The sequence below is a fragment of the Mus musculus genome, chromosome 9 (assembly GCF_000001635.26).
Source record: "Mus musculus strain C57BL/6J chromosome 9, GRCm38.p6 C57BL/6J".
Lineage (NCBI taxonomy): Eukaryota > Metazoa > Chordata > Mammalia > Rodentia > Muridae > Mus > Mus musculus.
Genome location: NC_000075.6, coordinates 21,138,434 through 21,158,869, shown reverse-complemented (window position 1 = coordinate 21,158,869; position 20,436 = coordinate 21,138,434). Strand labels below are relative to the sequence as shown.

General features: G+C 49.5%; 1 protein-coding gene and 2 long non-coding RNA genes across 8 annotated transcripts; 1 reads left to right on the top strand and 2 right to left on the bottom strand.

The window, feature by feature from the left end:
* Nucleotides 1–1,623: 1,623 nt before the first annotated feature.
* Gm35977 lies at nt 1,624–8,902 on the bottom strand. Of its 5 annotated transcripts, none has more exons than XR_870568.3 (4): nt 8,724–8,902; nt 6,004–6,137; nt 5,199–5,393; nt 1,624–1,691 (listed from the first exon to the last, which is right to left on the bottom strand). It is a non-coding gene; the product is annotated as a predicted gene, 35977 (long non-coding RNA). The 5 variants fall into 5 exon arrangements; XR_870567.3 differs by lacking the exon at nt 1,624–1,691 and adding an exon at nt 3,708–3,918 and having other exon boundaries at nt 6,004–6,212; XR_379177.4 differs by lacking the exon at nt 1,624–1,691 and adding an exon at nt 3,708–3,918 and having other exon boundaries at nt 6,004–6,191.
* Nucleotides 2,860–3,223, bottom strand: Gm39301. Its single transcript, XR_870566.2, has 2 exons — nt 3,083–3,223; nt 2,860–2,989 (listed from the first exon to the last, which is right to left on the bottom strand). It is a non-coding gene; the product is annotated as a predicted gene, 39301 (long non-coding RNA).
* Nucleotides 8,903–8,935: 33 nt separating the features above from the next.
* Nucleotides 8,936–19,439, top strand: Cdc37 (cell division cycle 37). Of its 2 annotated transcripts, none has more exons than NM_016742.5 (8): nt 8,936–9,114; nt 15,645–15,923; nt 16,340–16,448; nt 16,542–16,657; nt 16,737–16,859; nt 17,735–17,917; nt 18,041–18,112; nt 18,907–19,439. In NM_016742.5, the coding sequence occupies exons 1-8, from the start codon at nt 9,013–9,015 to the stop codon at nt 19,060–19,062; spliced, it is 1,140 nt and encodes a 379-aa protein (NP_058022.1). In that variant the 5' UTR covers nt 8,936–9,012; the 3' UTR covers nt 19,063–19,439. The 2 variants fall into 2 exon arrangements, with proteins under 2 accessions (NP_058022.1, NP_001365725.1); NM_001378796.1 differs by having other exon boundaries at nt 16,193–16,448.
* The last annotated feature ends 997 nt before the right edge of the window (nt 19,440–20,436 follow it).

Sequence of the window (20,436 nt, the reverse complement as noted above, 5' to 3'; positions counted from 1 at the left end):
ATGCGCCATCATGCCCGGCTGTGCATCTAGTTTTTATGTGTTTGATTACAGCTATGATCTACCACATCTTGCTAAGTTATTTCTGTGTGATGGGACTCAGATAATTTCCAGTCTATCACAAATGACTAAGACTTGGGATAGAAAGTGAGTGAGATGCTAAGGATCACAGCCAGGGTCTCCCGAGTGCCAGACAGGCTGCTGCTATTAAGCTATATGATGCTCCCTGTTTTTGTATATGGTATATGATGTGGTGTGTGTGTGAGAGAGAATGAATTCTGATACATAGCCTAGGATGGCCTCAAACTCAAAGTCTTCCTCACTCAGTCTGCCAAGTGCTGAGACAGATGTGAGCCGCCAAGCCTGAATCTCCCCACTTTCTGAGATTTCACATTCTGTGTTGTCCTGTTGGCTGCCAGCTCCTAGGATCATGAAGCTCTTCTGCCTTAGTTTAAGTATATAAGACCATAGTCATGTGTCACTGTGCCCAGTTAGACATGGTTGGACACTGTCATCCCCCCTCCATGTTACAGAACACCAAAACTAATTCTTCCTAGCTTCTTTTTCTTGTCTTATTGCAATGGCTGAGATGGTAATACAATAAGGTAGAAGAGCTGGATATGAATGTCTTCTGATTGTTTGGGGCAATGGCACCCTTTCTTTATGCTCCCATAGACAAACTTAAAGAATGCTAAAATAAGGAAGGGGCAAGGGAATAATGCAGTGTATCTGCAAGAGACTCTGGTACTACAGTTTCAGAGGCTCTGGGAGAAAGAAATGTTGTATATGAAATACGTAGCTATGGCTGTCCTGGAACTCACTGTGTAGACCAGACTGGTTTTGAACTCACAGAGATCTACCTGTCTTTTCTTCTTGAGTACTAGGATTAAAGGCCTGCACAACCACATCTGGCTCTGATGTTCTGTTTTCATGTATATGAACCTGTGTACGGGGTGCATTCACATGTGGGTACATTAGACTTATTATTTATATTTTATGTATATAGGTGTTTTGTCTGTATGTATCATGGTTAAATGCTCTGGAGTTTCAGGTAGTTACAGATGGCTGTAACCTGCCATGTGAGTGCTGGTAATTGAACCTGGGTCCTCTACAAGAGCATCAACTGCTCTTAACCACTGAGCCATCTCTCTACTCTTTTAAAGGCTGTGGAATGAAAGAAGGGAAGAAGAGGGGCTAGAGAGATGGTTCAGCGATTAAGAGCTCTGACTGTTCTTCCAAAGGTCCTGAGTTCAAATCCCAGCAACCACATGGTGGCTCACAGACATTTGTAATAAGATCTGATGCCCTTTTCTGGTGTGTCTGAAGACAGCTACAGTGTACTTATGTATAAGTAAGTCTTTTTTTTTAAAGGGTGCGGGGAGAGAATGAGTGTAGCTGCAAGAGAGTCTGATAATACACTTTGGGTTTTGAAGACTCTCGAAGGAAAGAGTGTAGTTGCAAGAGAGTCTATTAGCATAGGTTTCTGTTCTTCGGGTTCTGGAAAAAAGAAGAAAGGCACCTTCTCTCTCTATGCACACAGCTATGCTTAGTCCTATAGAGAACACAGCTTGAAGTATGATACCTAGATTCTATAATCATAATAGCATGGCTGCAGTCAAATCCTACCTCTGCCACGTCCTGTTGCTGTTACCCTGGATAAATCACCCAGCCTCTCTGGGCTTCAGTTTTCTCACCTGTAACATAAAGGTACTATTTAGCTCATATATGCTGAAGCTGATGTGAGGATAAAAAAAAAGATAAGGCAAGGGGAACTCTGGTTTAGGCACTCACAAAATGCTAGCTGCCATCCTATTTATTATAATAGTAATTGTTAGGGCCGGGCTTTATAGCACATGCCTTTAGTCCCAGCACTTGGGAGGCAGAGGCAGATCGGTCTCTGAGTTCAAGACTAACCTGGTCTACACAGTTCCAGGACAACCAGAGCTATATAGCGAGAGACCCTGTTTAAAAAAAAAAAAAGTACCAAAAGTAGTAATTGTTACTTCACAGAGGTATAGGTGTCCTTGAGAGGCCATAAAACATTCAGACCTCAGGACCTTTGTACATTCTTTTCTTACCACCTAAAAGTGTCTCAAAGTATTCTATGCTCTTTTAAATCCTGGAACCCTTCACCCTGTTAATGTTATCTAACTTAACATTTAAACTACTTTTTAAATGTGTGTGTGTGTGTGTGTGTGTGTGTGTGTATGTTTATGAGAGAGAGAGAGAGAGAGAGAGAGAGAACTGAGTGTAGGTGCACACATGTGCCACTGCCCTCATGCAGAGGCTGCAGAAGAACTTTCAGGAGTCAGCAGCTTTCTGCTTCCACCATGGAATACCAGGATCAAACTCAGGTCTTCTCATTTGTGAGATGTTAAGAATTGGTCCTAATGCTTTGTCTTGATTTGGCTGTTAAAGCTGAGCTTCCCGATAGGAGGGTCCCTGCCCCGAGTTGGCTTTGATTGGTAATAAAGAATTGCCACGGGGCTGGAGAGATGGCTCAGCGGTTAAGAGCACTGACTGCCCTTCTGAAGGTTATGAACTCAAATCCCAGCCATCACATGATGGCTCACAACCATCCGTAATGAGATCTGATGCCTTCTTCTGGTGGGTCTGAAGACAGCTACAGGGTACTTACATATAATAAATAAATCTTTTTTTAAAAAACCTGTACTAAGCCGGGAGTGGTGGCACACGCCTTTAATACCAGCACTCGGGAGGCAGAGGCTGGTGGATTTCTGAGTTCGAGGGCCAGCCTGGTCTACAAAGTGAGTTCCAGGACAGCCAGGGCTATACCTGGCTGAAACCCTGTCTCGGGAAAAAAAAAAACAAAAACAAAAACAAAACCAAAAAAACCTGTACTAATGCTTATGCATAATTCGTATATTAGTGAAGGAAAGGAATATGCACTAAAGGCCAGGTCAGAACCAGTGGGTGGGTACGCTCAGTGTCAGCACTCGACTCCCCAAAGACCTGGGCTCCATTCCCAGCCCTGCAAAGAGAAACAGAATGGGGTCTGAGAACAAACCATTGTTCAGTCTCTCAATACCCAGGGCCACATCAGGATCCACTCTCTACTGCGTACCTGTTCAGTAGGAGAATGGCTTTGTATGGATTAGACAGCCTGTGTGTTGGCAGGGAAATTCACCTCCTATAGCTGCTCGTCCTGGGTATCCAGTTGGAAACATCTTTTCATCTGTCTCATGGCTCCAGCTTTTTAAATGGAGTCAGTTGTTTGCTTTTGGTTTTTGTGACAGGTCTCTCTATGCAGCCCTCACTGACCTAGAACCAAAGATCCAACTCCTGTCTCCCGAGTCCAGCAGGCCAGGCCCTGTGCTCAGTTGGATCTCTATAGGGAAGGCTACTTTCTTAACTGTCCATAACCATTCCTTTTTACAACTAAGAGGCCATCTCACACAGGGCCCAGACCGGCCTGGAATCCCAGCCCTTCTGTTGGGACTGTCTGAGTGCTGGGATTAGACACACACTACTTTTTCTTTCCTACTTTCTTTTTCTCCACATGAAAAAAATTACATTTATCTGGATATGGTGGTGCGTGCCTTTAATCCCAGCATTCAGGAGGCAGAGACAGGTGGATTTGTGTGAACTTGAGGCCAGCCTGGTCTACAAAGTGAGTTCCAGGACAGCCAAGGATCTGTACACAGAGAAACCCTGTCTTAGAGAAAGAAACAAAACCCAAAACAACAACAAAAAAGAAAAAGGAAACAGTTCCATTTATTTCTTTATGTGGGGACGGGAAGGGCGGGCATGCATAGCAGTGTATGTGTGGAGCTCAAAGACAGGGGTCGGCTCTCTTCCACCATGTGGATCTTCTATCTGCAGACTTGATGGTAAGCACTTTATTCTCTGAGCCATCTTGTTAGCCACTTCCTCATTTTTATAAGAATGATGATTCAAATCCTATGTAAGAGAGCAGCAAGGCAGGGTGGCTAGCACCTGTCTTCCTAGCACTTGGAGAGAGAGGCAGGAGGGTCAGGGGTCTAAGGTCAGCCTAGGGAACTTGAGACCCTGTCTCAAAAACAAAAACAGCCAGGTAGAATAACTAATTGGTTCATGATAACCCTTTTTCCTGTTGTCTAATTATCTGAATCAAGTCTGAATTTTAATTTCCTTTCACTTAATCAGGATTTTTTTTTCTTTAAAGACAGGGTCTCACTGTGTCCCTGACTATCCCAGAACTCATCCTGTTGCCAAGGCTTACCTGGAACTCACAACAGTCTGCCTCTGCCTCTAGAGTGCTGGGATTAAATGTGAGGGTTACCATCCCAGGAAAGACGTTGGTTTTTGAGACTGGATCTCCTGAAGCCTAGGCTGGCCTCAAACCCCATTGTCAGCCTGGAGCTCCCAGTCTTCCTTGCTGCCTCTATCTCCCAACTGCTGGGATGTCAGTCAGCCAACACCTCCATGCTGGCAGAATTTTCCTCATAATGGTCTAGTTTATATACAAAGACTTGTTTATAGATGGATCTTGCTCCCTGGCCGAGCAGGAACAGGGACCTAAGTGTGTCTCCTTTGCTGCAACTATGGTCTGGCCAAAGTGGCTGGTGTTTACAGTAGGTAGTTAGGGACAGGAATGAAATAAACAAAGAAATTTTGGAGCAAAGGCATGCTTGGCTCCTGTCCTGCCTTACTCTCAGCCTCTAAATAGCTGAAGAAATAGAAGCGCAGGAGCACACAACAAATGGCTGGGATCTCTGAAATCTCACTGCAGCTAAGTGATGTTTGCAGTGAGGATTCCCGCCTCCAGCCTTAGCCCAGCCCCCAAACAGTTCCTATTTCCCCTACCAGCATTCCAAAGAAATGAGACACAAGCTTTCTGCTCTGGGGGGAAGGTGGGCCACCAGGGATTCAAGAAAGGGAAACATCTCTAAGTAACTCGGGTTTGAGTGTCTTTCCCAGTCCCCAGGGGCTGGACACAGCTGGTAATGCTTGGTGATGTCACCGGAGGTCCCCGTTCCCAGCTATTAGGCAGGTCCAGTGTCAGGAACCTAGTTGGAAACACACCCACACAGAGCACAGAACGAGGTGATGTGGAGACCCTACAGGAACGTACCAGCCAAGAGTGGAGTGGATTATTGCTTTCTTGGAGAGTTAGAGGAAATCCATGATCTAGATGTCCTACCTTCCGGGAGTCAGCGCCCCCACCCACTTCCCTATACAGCTGACAATCCACAACTTACCTTGCTAGGAAAAGGGGCTGGAGAGAAGAGCCCCGCCCTCTCTGGCCTGGGGTCAGGACAGTGGGAGGGGACGGGTGTCCAGACCCTTTGTTTGCTGCTAGGTGTGGGTATATGGGAGACCCTCCAGATGTATGTCGGTCATGCGCGTGCCCAGGCTGGGATAGACTGCTCCTGCTGCTGTGGTGAATTGCCAAGCTGGAGGAAGAGGTGGGGAAGAGAAAGGGGACTCGCCAGCTCTTCCCACCCACTCAGGAGTTTGAGCGCGAGGGGGAGGGGCCACAGCGGGTAAGGGTTTTTATGCCCACCAACCCTGCGGTTCCATGGACAGGAAACACCCCCAAATCTGCAGATCTTTATTCGTTTCAGAAAGCCCCCTCTCCAACAGCTCCGGAAAAGTTGGGGAGGGACCCTTCCCAAGCCAAAAGGCTAGCACTCCTCTCCTTCCACCTGACACCATCGCAAAATACATCCCTTAATCTGGGATATTCCTGGTTCCAGGATGCATCGTGAGTTTCTAAATCCTGTTCAAAGCATTGAAAAGGATGTGCGACCCTGAGTACCTCAAACTAAGATAAAATGGACTCCTTCAAGCCCCAGCCGAAATACAGAGGTTAAGGGGAGCTGGAAGAGGCTGTGGACAACTCCATAAAGTGAAGACCAGAAAAGACCTGTCCAGTGCCTTCGGGGGTCCCCCTAGGGGTAGGGCTGTCAACACTGTCGCTGCTTAAACCTTAGCGACACCCAGAGGCGGAGAAAGGAGACATTTTTAGGTGAGGGATTCTGGAGGGCTGCAGGAACTGCTTACACGAGTGGGAGTGGCGCGCGTGGTGGTGGTGGTGGAGTATGAAGACTGTGTTAATCACCATCTGCTTCTGATCCCCACACAAGGCGAAGTCTGTAGCATCCGGCATGTACCAACCCTGACTGAAATATTGCTTTCTGTCCCAGAGCAGGGTTAAGTCAGAGGGCGCTCCGCTTGCAGCAACACCAAGACTAAAGACATGAGTTTAATACCTGGGATCGCCATTGGGGAAGAAGACAACTGACTCCCGGAAGTTGTTTTCTGACTTCAACATGTGCATTCTAGAACTCACCATCTTCCCCATAAATAAATCAATCTAATATTTCTTTCTTTCTCTGGCTATCCTGGTACCCACGAGGTAGACAAGCTGGCTGCCTCCACCTCCCGAGTGTGCCACCACCACCAATGAATGAATGTAATTTCTTAAGTACTGGAGCTGATGAGATGGCTCAGTGGGTAAAGATGCTGGCTACCAAAGCTGGACGACTAAAATTTGATTCACAGGGCCCACAAGGTAAAGAAGAGAACTAACTCTAGTAAATTATCTTAAGACCTTCACATTGTGCACCCTGCCTGGTGTGCGTGCCTAACACAAACACACACACACACACACACACACACACACACACACACCGAACGCACGCTCAGACTTTTTCTTTTTTTGTTTTCTTTTTTTTTTTTGTTGTTTTTTGTTTTGTTTTCTTTTTTTCCCACGGGACAGGGTTTCTCTGTATAGCCCTTGCTGTCCTGGAACTCACTCTGTAGACCAGGCCGGCCTTGAACTCAGAAATCCGCCTGCCTCCGCCTCGCAAGTGCAGGGGTTAAAGGCGTGCGCCACCACTGCCCGGCCAGACTTTTCCTTTAAAGGCCTGAGCTGGGGAGACGGTTTAGTGCCACCAAGCCTGATGAACTGAATTTGATCAGTGGGATTCACATGGTGGAACAAAACTGACTCCAGAAAGTTGTTTTGATGTTCACATGTGTACAAACACATACAAAATTAATAAAATGTCATTTTAAAAACCTCCTTATTTAGCTGAACATGGTGGTGCACACCTTTAATACTAGCACTTGAGAGGCAGAAGCAGGCGGATCTCTGAGTTTGAGGCCAGCCTGGTCTACAAAGCAAGTCCAGGACAGCTGGTTACACTAAGAATCCCTCTCTGGGGGTAGGGTGTTGGGGAGAACAGAAAAAAAACCCTGACTTATTTATTTTATGTGTATTGTGTCTGCATATATGTCGGTGTGAGTATCAACCCTTCTGGAGCTGCAGTTACAGACAAATGTGAGTTGCTATATGGGTGCTGGGAATTGAACCTGGGTCCTTTGAAAGAGCAGCCAGTGCTCTTAACTACTGAGTGGTCGCTTCAGCCCCTAAGATGTAATTTAAAATTTTATTTATTTACTTATTTATTTAGCCAGGTGGTCCTGCTATATGCCTTTAGTCCCAGCATTTAATCTTCAGAGGCAGAGGCAGTCAGAGCTCTGAGTTCTAGGCTATTCTGGTCTATAGAGTGAGTTCCAGGACAGCCAAGGCTACACAGAGTAATTCTGTCTCAAAACAAACAAACAAACAAACAAACAAATAAATATTTTTTAAAATTTAAGGGCAGATCTGGTGTAGTGGGGCACACCTTTAGCCCCAGCACTGGGGAGAAGAGGTAGAAAGATCTGTTAGTTTGAAGTCAGCCTGGTCTACATAGTGAATTCCAAGACAGCCAGAGCTGTCTTATATACAGTGAGACTCTGGTGGGGGTGGGGGTGGGGTGGGAATTAAGGGCAAACATGATTAAAAAAAACAAATTGTATATTAATGTTTTGTCTGCAAGTATATCTGTCCACCACATGCATGCCTGGTGTAGTCAAAGGCCAAATGGGGACATAATATATATATCCTGGGTTGGACTTACAGATGGGTGTGAGTGGCCATGTAGGTGTTGGGAACAGAATCCGGGTGCTCTGGAAGACCAGCCAGTCTCCAAACTATTGAGCCAACTTTCCAGCCTCAATTTTGACTTTTTTTTTTCCATTTTTTATTAGGTATTTAGCTCATTTACATTTCCAATGCTATACCAAAAGTCCCCCATACCCACCCACCCCCACTCCCCTACCCACCCACTCCCCCTTTTTGGCCCTGGCGTTCCCCTGTACTGGGGCATATAAAGTTTGCGTGTCCAATGGGCCTCTCTTTCCAGTGATGGCCGACTAGGCCATCTTTTGATACATATGCAGCTAGAATCAAGAGCTCCGGGGTACTGGTTAGTTCATAATGTTGTTCCACCTATAGGGTTGCAGATCCCTTTAGCTCCTTGGGTACTTTCTCTAGCTCCTCTATTGGGAGCCCTGTGATCCATCCATTAGCTGGCTGTGAGCATCCACTTCTGTGTTTGCTAGGCCCCGGCATAGTCTCACAAGAGACAGCTACATCTGGGTCCTTTCGATAAAATCTTGCTAGTGTATGCAATGTTGACTTTTTTTTTTTAGAGTGTTGTTTGTATAACAACCCTGACCGTCCCTAAAATTACTCTGTAGGCTAGGCTGGCCTCGATCCGCCGGCCTCTGCCTCCGGAGTACTGGCATAGCGCCACTACCGCCCAGCCAATTTTGACTTTTTGACAGTGTCAATATGTAGCCCTGGCTGGACTAGAACTCCTGGAGAGCCACCTGCTTTTGCCTCTAGCGTACTTGGATTACCGTGGGCCACCACGCCCAACGCGACTAACCTTTTGTTTCTAAAGGATGGTCAGTCTGGTTTCGGCGGGAACTTCCAGAAGGCCTCACCACATACTCCTGGCCCTTTAAAGAAGACCTCCGGTTGCCAATGCCGCCGACTCCCGTTGCTAAGGACGTAACGTCCCGCGCCGACGCTGGGGCGGGGCCGTCCTGCGCGGCGCCCTGGGCGGAAGCGGAAGGGGCGGGGCTCGCCGAGCGGACTCTCTAGCCCTTGTGGGTCCCTGTTCAGCGCCCGGCCGTGTGGAGCCCCGGGAGCCAGTCCGGGCCTCCGAAGCGAAGATGGTGGACTACAGCGTTTGGGATCACATCGAGGTGTCGGACGATGAGGACGAGACGCACCCCAACATAGACACTGCCAGCCTCTTCCGCTGGCGGCACCAGGTGGGGCTGTGCGCGCTCATCCCCTTCCCCCCCACTCCCGGGACCCCCCGCTCTAGAGTTCTGACCTCTTCCCCAGGCCACCTGGCGTGGGGGCGGGGGAGACCTTAGTTATTGACATCTGGAGCCGCCTGCTCCACAATCTAGACTTTTCTCTTTCTTTTCTTTTCTTTTTCTTTTTTTTTTTTTTTGAAACAAAATTTCACTGTGTAACCTTCCCTGGCCTAGAACTTGCTGTGTAGAACAGGCTGGTTTCTAACTCACAGTGATCCTCCTGCCTCTGCCTTCCCAGTACTGGGATTAGAGACATGTGCCTTCATGCAGGGCCGGACTTTTTAATTCCATCCCAGGACTCCTGGCTTCTTCACCGTAATTCTTGACCTGTATCTCCAGGCGTTCTCTCTGTGCTATGGTTCTCTTCTGTTTGTAAGTTTATTTATTGTGTGTGTTCCCGTGTGCACGTGGCACAGCATGCCTATGGTGATCACAGGATAACTTGTAGAAGTTGGGCCTCTCTTTTCACCATGTTGGAACTGGCTGTGGAACTCCAGTCGCCCCACGTTGCCACAAGCACCTTTACACTCTGAGCCATTTTATCAGTTGGTAATACTTTAGTCAGAGTCTTGCCTCTCCCCATCCCCAAGCTGACCCTTGTGTGTAGGGTCCCCACTATCCTGTGCAGAACCTTCTGTTCTTCCTCAGAGTCTGGACCCCAGGTTCTGTTAGGTGATCTCATAGCCCAGCCACGCACCCACTTCATATTGCACGTCTCCCTTCTGCCTCTCCTCACTACTTAGAGTCTGGAGCCACAAAACTTCTGACTATGGCATCTATTTCCCAGGATCTTAGGCATGAATTTCTATTAAAGGCCCAGAGACGACCCCCTCCCCCCCCAACTTCCAAACTAAATGAGCCCTTAATTTAACTGTCAATCTTAGCTTGCAGCTGGGATTCCCCAGTCCAGGATCCCTTTCCCTGGGTTATAGACTTGAGTCCCACATGGGACATACCTGTAGAGCCCCCTTATCCTCTGTATTTGACCTCCATCTCCACTCTTGCCCATCATTCAGTTCCAGTGGCTCTCCTTATTCTCACCTCCTGTAGACTCTTATTTCCTGTTACTCCAGGAAACCCCACCCACCTAACTTCCTGTTAGAACCTCTGCTCCTTCTAGTATAGTAAGTAGACCCTCTCCTTCCCACCTTGGCTCCTATATGAACTGTAGCCATCTTTGAAAATTCACCAAACCAGGAGCCAGATGATGATGACACACATTTTTAATCCTAGCTCTCAGGGGGCAGAGGCAGGCAGGCCTGTGAGTTCAAGGCCAACCTGGTCTACAGAGAGTTCTACAGCTAGCTAGGGCTACACAGAGAAACCCTGTCTGGAGGGATGGGGCCGGGAGTCGGGTAGGATAAAGAGAGGGGGGAGGGGAGGAAGAGAAAGAAAAGACAGCTCACCAACCCAGAAAACCAAGCCTGTCCTGTCCTACCTGCCCGTTCCCTCCAGCTTCATCTGTCTCTCTCCAGGGTTCAGAGCATCCTAGTTAACTCTGGACCTCCCAGATAATGTTCCCACATAACCTTACTTTCTGAGCATGGTAGCACACCTGTAAACTCAGGTCTTAGGAGGAGGACGAGGAAGGAGGATCTGGGATTCAGAGTCAGTCCTCGATATAGGGCAAATTCTAGGCTAGCCTGGACTACATGAGACAATATCAAAAACCAAATGGGCTGGAGTTCAGTTGTATGGCATTGCCTTGGGCTCCATCTCTAGCACTGCTTAAAAACTAGCCATGGTGGGGCAGGCCTGTAGTCTGAGCACTGGGGAGAGGGAAGCAGGAGGGTCAGAAGTTCAAAGTCGTCAGCCACGGTAAGTGTGAGGCTGGCACAGGCTACAGGGGATCCTGTCAACCACCAAGCAAATAAAATACAGTCCTCTGCAGTTTTACATCTCTCCAAAACAGACGCCCCAGATTGAGACCTTAGAACCCCAAGTGTGAGCAAGCCATGCTCTTGCCCCTCCCTTGTGCCATCATTACCTGCAGGCCTGTAGCATACTACCAAGATGTGAGGGTGGCCTGGATGTGTGGTTCAGTGGTAGAGTACTTCTCTAGCGTGCAAGAGGTACTGGGTTCCAACTCTGTCGCAGCAGTAAAGAGACAATGGCCTAACCTGCTCCCCAAATTAAAACTTCTATACCCATATACCTGTGTGTCTTATACTCTTTGTTTAAGTTACATCTTAATTTTTTTGTGTGTGTTAATTCTTATGTATGTGTGCCGAGGTATCCTTGTGGCAGTCAAAGGATAACTTGATAGAGTCCACTTTCTCCTTACATGTGGGTTCTTGGGATCAAACTCAAGTCATCAGGCTTGGTAGCAGGCCTTTTCCCACTGAGTCCTCTCATTGGCCCCTGTGCTTGTTATACTCTCAAGCTGAGGGCAGGTACTTTCCATTTAGGAATTTTGCATCTCACCTTCTTGGGGAAAACTTCTCATTACTCCTAGAAAGTCCTTCCCCATCCTCCCCAAATCCAGCATTCGGCTCCCAGTCCCACCCACACACCTATTCCTTCCAGTTTCCTGGGAAGACCACCTGCCAGGCAGCAGTGTGTGGCAGCAGAGAAGCCCAGTGCCTCGCATAGCATTGTATTAGGAAGCACTGAAGAGCCACACACAGCTGCAGAACCATTCCTGGGAACACCTATTTCTGTTCTCTGAAGGTTTGTCTTCCTGCCGGGTGGGAGGGCCTCTGGTCTGCCGGGTGGGAGGGGCCTCTGGTCTGCTGCCGGGTGGGAGGGGCCTCTGGTCTGCTGCTACAGGCTTTGTTTCCTGTCTTGCTGCCATGGCTGTAATACTGAGGAGGGAAGTGGGGCCTGCTGCCCTAGCACATGTGGGAGGACAGGCAGGCTCTGGTGTACACGCTGACTTTACCGTGTTCTATGTCCATCTGTGAGGGGCTGGATTCCTAAGCGCTGAGCAGACGCTTGACAGCGCACATTTCAGGTCTGTGGCCCTGGTGCGCTCTGACTTGGAGGGCTCTCTGGCTGCTCTAACTTTCCTGAGATGGGAGTAGGACCCGGGTGCTCTGTGCAGTCTGTAAGACTTAGAACCCCAGTGTTTAACAACGGCTTCTCTTGGGATAGTTCCTGCCATCACTGCTTAGGTGCTTGTGATTTCAGAACACATTTGAAGCCAGATGTGACAGTGCATGGCTGTCATCTCAGCACTTGAGCGAGAGAGAGGCAGAAGCTATCCTTTGCCACATAGCAAAGGTGAGCACCTGTGTAAAAATAAACAGCAGGGGCTCTGCAAGGTAGCTCAGTGGGGGAAGGCACCGGTCACCTGAGTTTGATTCCAAGAGAGAAGGGACAACTGCAGGGTGTCCTCTGACCTCCGCATCCACACTATGGCACACATCTGTTCCTGCCACCATGCACACAATAAATTAAAATTTGAAATTAGCCAAGCAGTAGGGACCCTTGATCCCAGCACTGGGAAGCTGTGGTGGATCTCTGTGAGTTCAAGGCCAGCCTGGCCTAGAGAGGGAATTTCAGGACAGCTAGGGCAGAGAAATGTTGTTGTTGTTGTTGTTTTTTAATAAAATAATTAATTAATTAATTTTTAAAAATCTGGCTTGACCTGCTGTTGCAGGCTTGTGTTCCCAGCTCCTGGGGATGCTGAGGCAGGAGACCAGCATTCAAGGCCAGCCTCAACAACATAAGGCAACACCAGGTCAAACTAGGAAATACAAAAGGGCGGTGTGCAGTATGTGCAGCTCAGTAGCAGGCCGCTTGGGGAGCAAGTGCGCGACACTGGGTTCAGTCCCTGATCCCTGACACTGGGTTTAGTCCCTGGTAGGTCCCTACCAAAAAAAAAAAAGATGTGGAGGTTTGGGAAAGGGGGAGTGAGTTCCCAGCCCACCCTCCTAGGCTCTGTGGCCAGACATGTGGTATGTGCGGTTTCGTCTGGCTCCTTCCAATGTGCTCTATGGTGCCAGAATTCTGAGAACCTTTGTGTCCCTTCTGTAAGGGACACCCATGCCATCCTGTTACTTGTATAAGCCTGGCCAGCCAGGTGGCTGCTGTCACCAACACCACAGTCCCTGTTTTTAGCTTCAGCCTCCCTGGCAGCTACTCAGAGGACACTAGGGAGAATGGTGGCGGTCAGAAGCCAGCAGCCTGGCAACTTCCTGCTGCTCTGGGCTCTGGTCAGTGACTTAGGAGAGCAGGCCAGGGCTGCTGTGTCAGGACTTACCATGTGTGCACATAAGTGGGTTCATATAGAGGACACGGGAGACAGGTGTCCTGCTTCCCAGCTCTGTTCATTCTCTTGAACAGGGTCTCTCACTGATCCTGGAGCTAGGCTGGAGGTCAGCAGGTCCCAATCATCCTTCTGTCTCTGCTCCCTACAGTACTGGGGTTACAGGTGGCAGTCTATTTGAGTGCTGGGAATGTAAAGGCAGGTCTCATGTTTGGGAGCCCTGTCACTAAAAGCAGTTCCTCTGTAGCCATCCCCTGTGCAGCCTCTACCCTCCTGTGCTCCTTACTGTAATGCTTGGGCTTTTCATCAAGTGTGTTTGTGTGACAGAGTGCATGTGTGCAGGGCAGCTTGAAGAGTCACCCTTCTCCTTCCACCATGTAGATCCAGGGGTCATCAGGCTTGGCTGTGCGTCCTGCTGAACCCTCTGACCTCATGCTTTGGTTTTTCTCCCAGTGTGTGAGCACTCGTGCATGTTGGTTTGACTTTTCACTATCAGGACACTGTTCAATAAATTACACCAGGGGCAGATGAAGTTGCACACCTGAAATCGCAGTGCTGGGAAGACTAAGAGGAGCGTCTGCGTGTAGGAGCTTAAGGCCAGCCTGGCCCACATGCAAGGGCCCATCTCTGAATGGATGAATGAATGAATGAATGAATAACAGACATCATGACACATGACGTGAGACCCAGTGCTTAGTAACGTGCCTGCCTGGTATTATAGACCTGTCATCCTGGCTGTCCTGAGGCTGAGGAGAGAGGATTGGAAGAGCAGGGACCCCCCCTAGACTACACAGTGACTTCTGATCTAGCCTGGGCAACTTCAAGGGACTGTCTTATAGTGAGAAGCTGGTCACAGTGTTGCTGCTTGTCACTGGAGCCCAAGGGAGAGAGTCAGGAACTTCACCCGGGTGTAAGCCACCATCAGCTACATGGTGGATTCCAGACTACATAGCAAGACAACAACAAAGCGGGGCTGGCTAAAGGGCTCAGCAGGTAAAGGTGCCCACTCCCAAGCCTGGGGGTCTGAGTTCAGTCCCTGGAACTGGGCAGCGTCCTCTGATCTCCACATACCTGTGCTGTGATGTCTGTGTGAGCAGATTCAAAGCATTAATAAATACACCTACTTCCACATGTATATGTCCACACACAGAGGGGGACAACTTTGTAATGCATGGGTTTTCCTGCTGGGGCGGGAGGCAGAAGCAGGCGGATCTCTGAATTCAAGTCCAGCCTGGTCTACAAAGCAATTTCTAGGACAGCCAGAGCTACACAGAGAAACCCTATTTCAAAAAACCTAAATGGATAAATAAGTAAATAAATGGAGCTTTGGTGAATTTATTCTGTGTGTGTGTGCGTGTGTGCATCTGTATCTGTGTGTGGGTATTTACCACAGTTCACACGTGGCGGTCAGAGCACAGCCTCGCCGAGCTGTTTCTCTCGGCACTCCGGTCACCAGGCCTGGCAGCCGCCATCTTTACCTTCTGAACCATCTCACTGGTCCTAAAATTTATTTTATTTCGTTTACTTACTTATTTTATGTTTGCCATAGGTTTCACTCTGCAGACAAGGATGGCCTTGTCCTCAGAGATCCTTCTGCCTCCATCTGCCCATTGTTGGGGTTAAAGCCTTTTGCCTTCCATTTTATTTCAAGACAGGCTTCGCTGAGTTGCCTAGGCTGGCCTGGTACAAACTCAGGCTTCCTTCCTCAGCCCCCCTGAGTGCTTGGTTACAGAAGTGCTCCACTTGGGATTTTCTTTGGTTTTGTTTGTGGTGCTGGTGATACAACCCAAAATGTCTCAAGATGGTAAGCAAGGGCTGGCCAGGTGGCTCAGTGGGTAAAGCCACTTGCCACCAAGCCTGATACCCTGAGTTCAATCCCTAGCGCGTACACAGGGGAACTCTTGCCAGTTGTCCTCTGACCTTTACGTGTTGCTGGGTTTTTGTTGCTGTTTGTTTGTTTCCAAAATTAAAATGAGCAAGGTGTTTGCTGCTCAGTTGCTTCCCACACAGTCTTGTACCTGCACTTGAGAGACAGGAGGGTCAGAGTTCATGTTCATCCTGTTACATAGAGACGGTTTCATTAGTTAAACCTAGTCTTCAAAAAAAACATAGACATGTGGCAGCAGGGCACCAGCGGATGGGTAGCACGTGGCTGTGTGCTCTGTAGTCAGGGCCCAGGGTGCGTCCCTGACCCAGGCCTGTCTGGTCCCCTGTGGTAGCAGGGTAGGAGTTCTTTCTATGACTGGCTGCTGATTGTCCCTGCCTGCAGGCCCGGGTGGAACGCATGGAGCAGTTTCAGAAGGAGAAAGAGGAACTGGACCGGGGCTGCCGGGAGTGCAAGCGCAAGGTAGCCGAGTGCCAGCGCAAGCTGAAGGAGCTGGAAGTGGCTGAGAGCGATGGCCAGGTGGAGCTTGAGCGGCTGAGAGCTGAGGCACAGCAACTGCGCAAGGAGGAGCGGAGCTGGGAGCAGAAGCTGGAAGACATGCGCAAAAAGGAGAAGAACATGCCCTGGAATGTGGACACGCTCAGCAAAGATGGCTTTAGCAAGGTGGGACACTGGCAAGAGTGCTATGGAGTGCGGTCAGGCTAGCTGGGGGTGGTTCGGTGGTGGAGGCTAGACATGCCTGTAAAGACCCCAGGTCCACCCCTGTGTCCCCATCCCAGTAAACTAGAAAAAGAATTCTGACAATGAGAGCCAGGCAAAGCCACCGGGTGGGGTGCGAGGACAGGGGAGGGACAGACAGACAGACAGTTTGAGCTTGGGATTGGCTAGTGGAGGCCAACGAAGCCCATCCATACCCTCTGATCTGCCCGAAGGCCCGCGGCCATGCCTCCGCCACCTTGATGCACTTAGCGACGCCACCGCCTCCGATGTGGACAGGATGGGCGCGGCGGCCACGGCCCCCAAACCCCAGGCGCACCCCTGCCTTGCCCCAGCCCACTTGCCCTCTCACCCTGTCACAGAGCATGGTCAATACCAAGCCTGAGAAGGCAGAGGAGGACTCAGAGGAGGCAAGGGAGCAGAAACACAAGACCTTCGTTGAAAAATATGAGAAACAGATCAAGCATTTCGGTAAGTTCCTGCACAAAGGCTAGGTTAGGAGTCAAGGCCAGCAAAAGGCTTCCAATGGCCTCTGCGACATCTTCCTAACATCCTCTCCTGCAGGCATGCTCCACCGCTGGGATGACAGCCAGAAATACCTGTCGGACAACGTCCACCTGGTGTGTGAGGAAACGGCCAACTACCTGGTTATCTGGTGCATTGACCTGGAGGTAGAGGAGGTAAGTGTGCCCTTCCCAGCTGCGGGGACTCCCAGACACTGCGCCTGCTCACGCCCCGCCCACCTCTTTGTCCTGGCAGAAATGTGCACTGATGGAGCAGGTAGCTCACCAGACCATGGTGATGCAGTTTATTCTGGAGCTGGCCAAGAGTCTGAAGGTCGACCCCCGAGCCTGCTTCCGGCAGTTTTTCACCAAGATCAAGGTAATGAGCTCCTGTGTACCACCAGGAAATCCACAGTGCAGTGCGCGATGTCAGATATTTATTAGAGGGGCTTGAGGTGCCACGGGGATGGCCGTACATATGTATACTTGTGTGTGTGTGTATACATACATACATACATACATACATACATATATATATGTATGTATGTATATGAAACGTGTGTGGATGTGGATGTGGACCCATATGATTAAGAGATAACTTTGTGTGGTTGGTTCTCCACCTTTCTGTGGGTCCCTGTGGTAAAACAAGCTGTTAGGCTTACATGGCAAAGCACTTTCACCTACTGAACACCTAGCTGACCCTATTTGAGGATTTCTTTCTATTCATTTACTTTAAATATTAAATAATTTATATGTAATGTAAATATATTGCATAAACATTATATAAGTAAATATTAATTTTTTTTGTTGCTGTGTGTGTGCCTGAGTGAGTTTATGTGCATCATTCGCATGCAAGTGTCTTCAGAGGCTAGAAGAGGGCGTTGGGTCCCTGGAGGTGGAGTTGCTAGGGTTTGCAAGCTGTCATGTGGGTAATGGGTACCAAACTTGGTTCCTCTGAAAGACTGGGGAACCTGAGAGCAGGGCAGGGTAGAACAATCCAGAACTGAGGTTTCTGTAAGACCTTGCTGGAGGACACCTGAAGATGTGATACCAAGCTGGTGCTGTTGAGCCGAGCCAGGCGGCTGGCCATTAGCAGGTGGTCTCACAAGCTAGTAGGATGGGCGCTGAATGCAGGAGACAAAGGCCAAATCTTGAGGTAGCCATGGTGGAGTTCAGGAAAAGCTTCAGGGAGCCTTCACCTCCCTAAACATCTGGTTATGAATTGCAGTGAGCAGTACCCACCCTCTTCCACAGACCGCTGACCACCAGTACATGGAGGGCTTCAAGTATGAACTGGAAGCCTTTAAGGAGCGAGTGCGGGGCCGCGCCAAGCTGCGAATAGAGAAGGCCATGAAGGAATATGAAGAGGAGGAGCGCAAGAAGAGGCTAGGCCCTGGTGGCCTGGACCCCGTGGAGGTCTACGAATCCCTGCCTGAGGTGTGACTCCCCAGGGCCCAGGAGGGAGGAGGGTGATGTATACCCATTGCTGCTCCCTGCCCCCGCCCCTCTGCTCCCACCCATCCCAAGCCCAGGCCCTCACCCTGGCCCCTCTGTACTCAGGAGCTGCAGAAGTGCTTTGATGTGAAGGATGTACAGATGCTGCAAGACGCCATCAGCAAAATGGATCCCACTGTGAGTCCCTAGTCCCTGTGGCAGATGGCAGATGGCCAGGGGGTGCAACCCTGTCATCCAAGAGCAGGGTTGTGAGTCCAAGGCCAGGCTTAGTTAAGATGAGCCAGAGCAATTCAGTGAGACCCTGTCTGAGAACGACACCCTTCTGCACACACGCACGCAGTACAATACCAGTATACTTTAAAAAAATCTTTTAATTCCTTGCCCCACCACCACCACCTTTTTTCTCTGAGATAGGATCTCACTGTGTAGACCAGGCTAGCTTCAGACTCACACAGATAGACCTGCCTCTGTTCCCAGGCTAGCTCCAGACTCACAGATAGAGCTGCTCTGTCCCCTGCGTGCTCAGGTTACCTCGCTGGTTACTTAAGTGCTGGATTGTAATCTCTGGTCCTCATGATTTGGAGGAAAGTACTCTTAACTGCTGAGCATAGCTGTCACCACTCCCTTTTGTCTGTGTGTTTGTTTTTTGAGACAGGGTCTCATGTAGCCCAAGCTGACCTCAAATGTGCTACATAACTGATGACCTTTGCTCCTGACCCTCCTGCTGCCACTTCCTAATTGGTGGGATCACAAGTGTGTACCACCATATCTGCTTGTCTGTGGTGCTGGAATGGTAGAGTCTCAGAACACTGGGCAATTGCTGCACCCGCTGAGTCACATGCTAGCTTCTGCAGTTCTATATTACCAGTCCTGGGTGGAGTGGGTGCTGAGCAGCCTTGAAGGAGGTGCAGGGGACACTGGGCATCATGCTGCTGGCATGGCCTCATCTGCTGTCCTCCCTCTCTCCACAGGATGCCAAGTATCACATGCAGCGTTGCATCGATTCTGGCCTCTGGGTCCCCAACTCCAAGTCTGGTGAGGCCAAGGAGGGGGAGGAGGCGGGCCCCGGGGACCCATTGCTGGAAGCCGTCCCCAAAGCGGGCAACGAGAAAGACGTCAGTGCGTGACCCTTCTCCGGAAAAGGAAACTTAGCCACCATGTCCCTAGCTCCCAACTTCTTCACTTGTGCTGCTCCTCACATCCTGGCCCATGGCCTGCCCCGTGTCCCCTCTCCTCCCACCTGTCCCCAGCGCTCATCAGACTCTCTGCTTCGGGTTGAGGGGCTCTGCTGTCTGCAGCCTCCTACCCCCATCAGCGTTATGCCAAAGTCCTGGGGGCCTGGGGAGGGGCAGCAGTTGCCAGGTTGGTCCACCGGGTTGGGGATACAAATGTCCCCATCTAGGCAAGGTCTGTCCCTATGGGTCTATGGTCACTGTTTTTCTTCTGTCTAGCTTCCTGTCCTGCAACTGGCAACAATGTCCAATAAACAGTTCCAGGTGCTGGAGGCCGCTGGTTCAGTGCTGTTTGAGGCAGAGGGTGAACCTAGGTGGGGAGAACTGGAGTGCTAACAGCCATCCATGCCTTTGCCCTGTCCTCACCCTTCAGAAGTCCTAGGCCTTCTGTGTCTCTCCAACTGTCTGTCTCAGCCTCCCCTAACTCCTCCCTCTGTCTCCCCTCTCCCCCTAGCACTCCATGGAGACAAGAGGACACGAGTTTGAGGGTAACCTGGGCATGAGATATATGTGGCCTTTCACACTAGACTTTGCCTCTGCTAGGGGAACATCTTATTCTAAATTTTTATTTGTGTGTGTGTACGCTCGCACGCCCGAATGTCTTTTTGAGATAGGTTTTGTATGTATCTTTGGCTGTTTGGGAACACACTATATAGACCAGGCTGGCCTCAAACTCAGATATCCACGTGCCACTCACTACCTCTTGAGTGCTGGCATCAAAAGCATGAGCCACTCCTGGCTTAAAATTTAATTTATGTGTATGAGTGTTCTGTACGTGTACATGTAGTGGCTGCAGAGGCCAGAATCTCTTAGAACTGTAGTTCCCAGTGGCCCTCAGTCCACCATGTGGCTACTTGGAGTGAACACAGTGTCCTCTGCAACATTGAGTCTTTTCTCCAGTCCTGGGGAGCAACTTTGAGGATTTCTCCTGTTAGAAAGAATGTAGCCTGGGGCTCTGGCTAGAGTTTAGTGGCAGAGCTTGGCTTAGCGTGGTTTCAGTTCCAGCAATGTTTGTTTTTTGTTTTTTGTTTGTTTTTTTTTTTTAAAGCACATGTATCATTCTGAAGAATGAATGAAACAGAAGGGTCATGTGTTCAAGGCCGGGCTAGGCTGACCAGTGAGTCACTGTCTCGGTGAAAATGAATTAAAGGACTTAGTTTACAGAGTGTTTGCCTAGCATTCAGGAAGCTCTGGCTTCTAGCCCTACCCTGCATAAACTGGGTGTGGTGCCACATCTGCAAATCCCAGGCCCAAAGTTGGATTTAATTC

What these genes read in the sequence shown, in the direction of transcription:
- Cdc37 (NM_001378796.1), top strand. Translation starts at nt 9,013, where the DNA reads ATGGTGGACTACAGCGTTTGGGATCACATCGAGGTGTCGGACGATGAG. An exon ending in TCTTCCGCTGGCGGCACCAG is followed by an intron (nt 9,115 to 15,644) that starts GTGGGGCTGTGC and finishes CCCTGCCTGCAG; the next exon opens with GCCCGGGTGGAACGCATGGA. An exon ending in TTGACCTGGAGGTAGAGGAG is followed by an intron (nt 16,658 to 16,736) that starts GTAAGTGTGCCC and finishes TTGTCCTGGCAG; the next exon opens with AAATGTGCACTGATGGAGCA.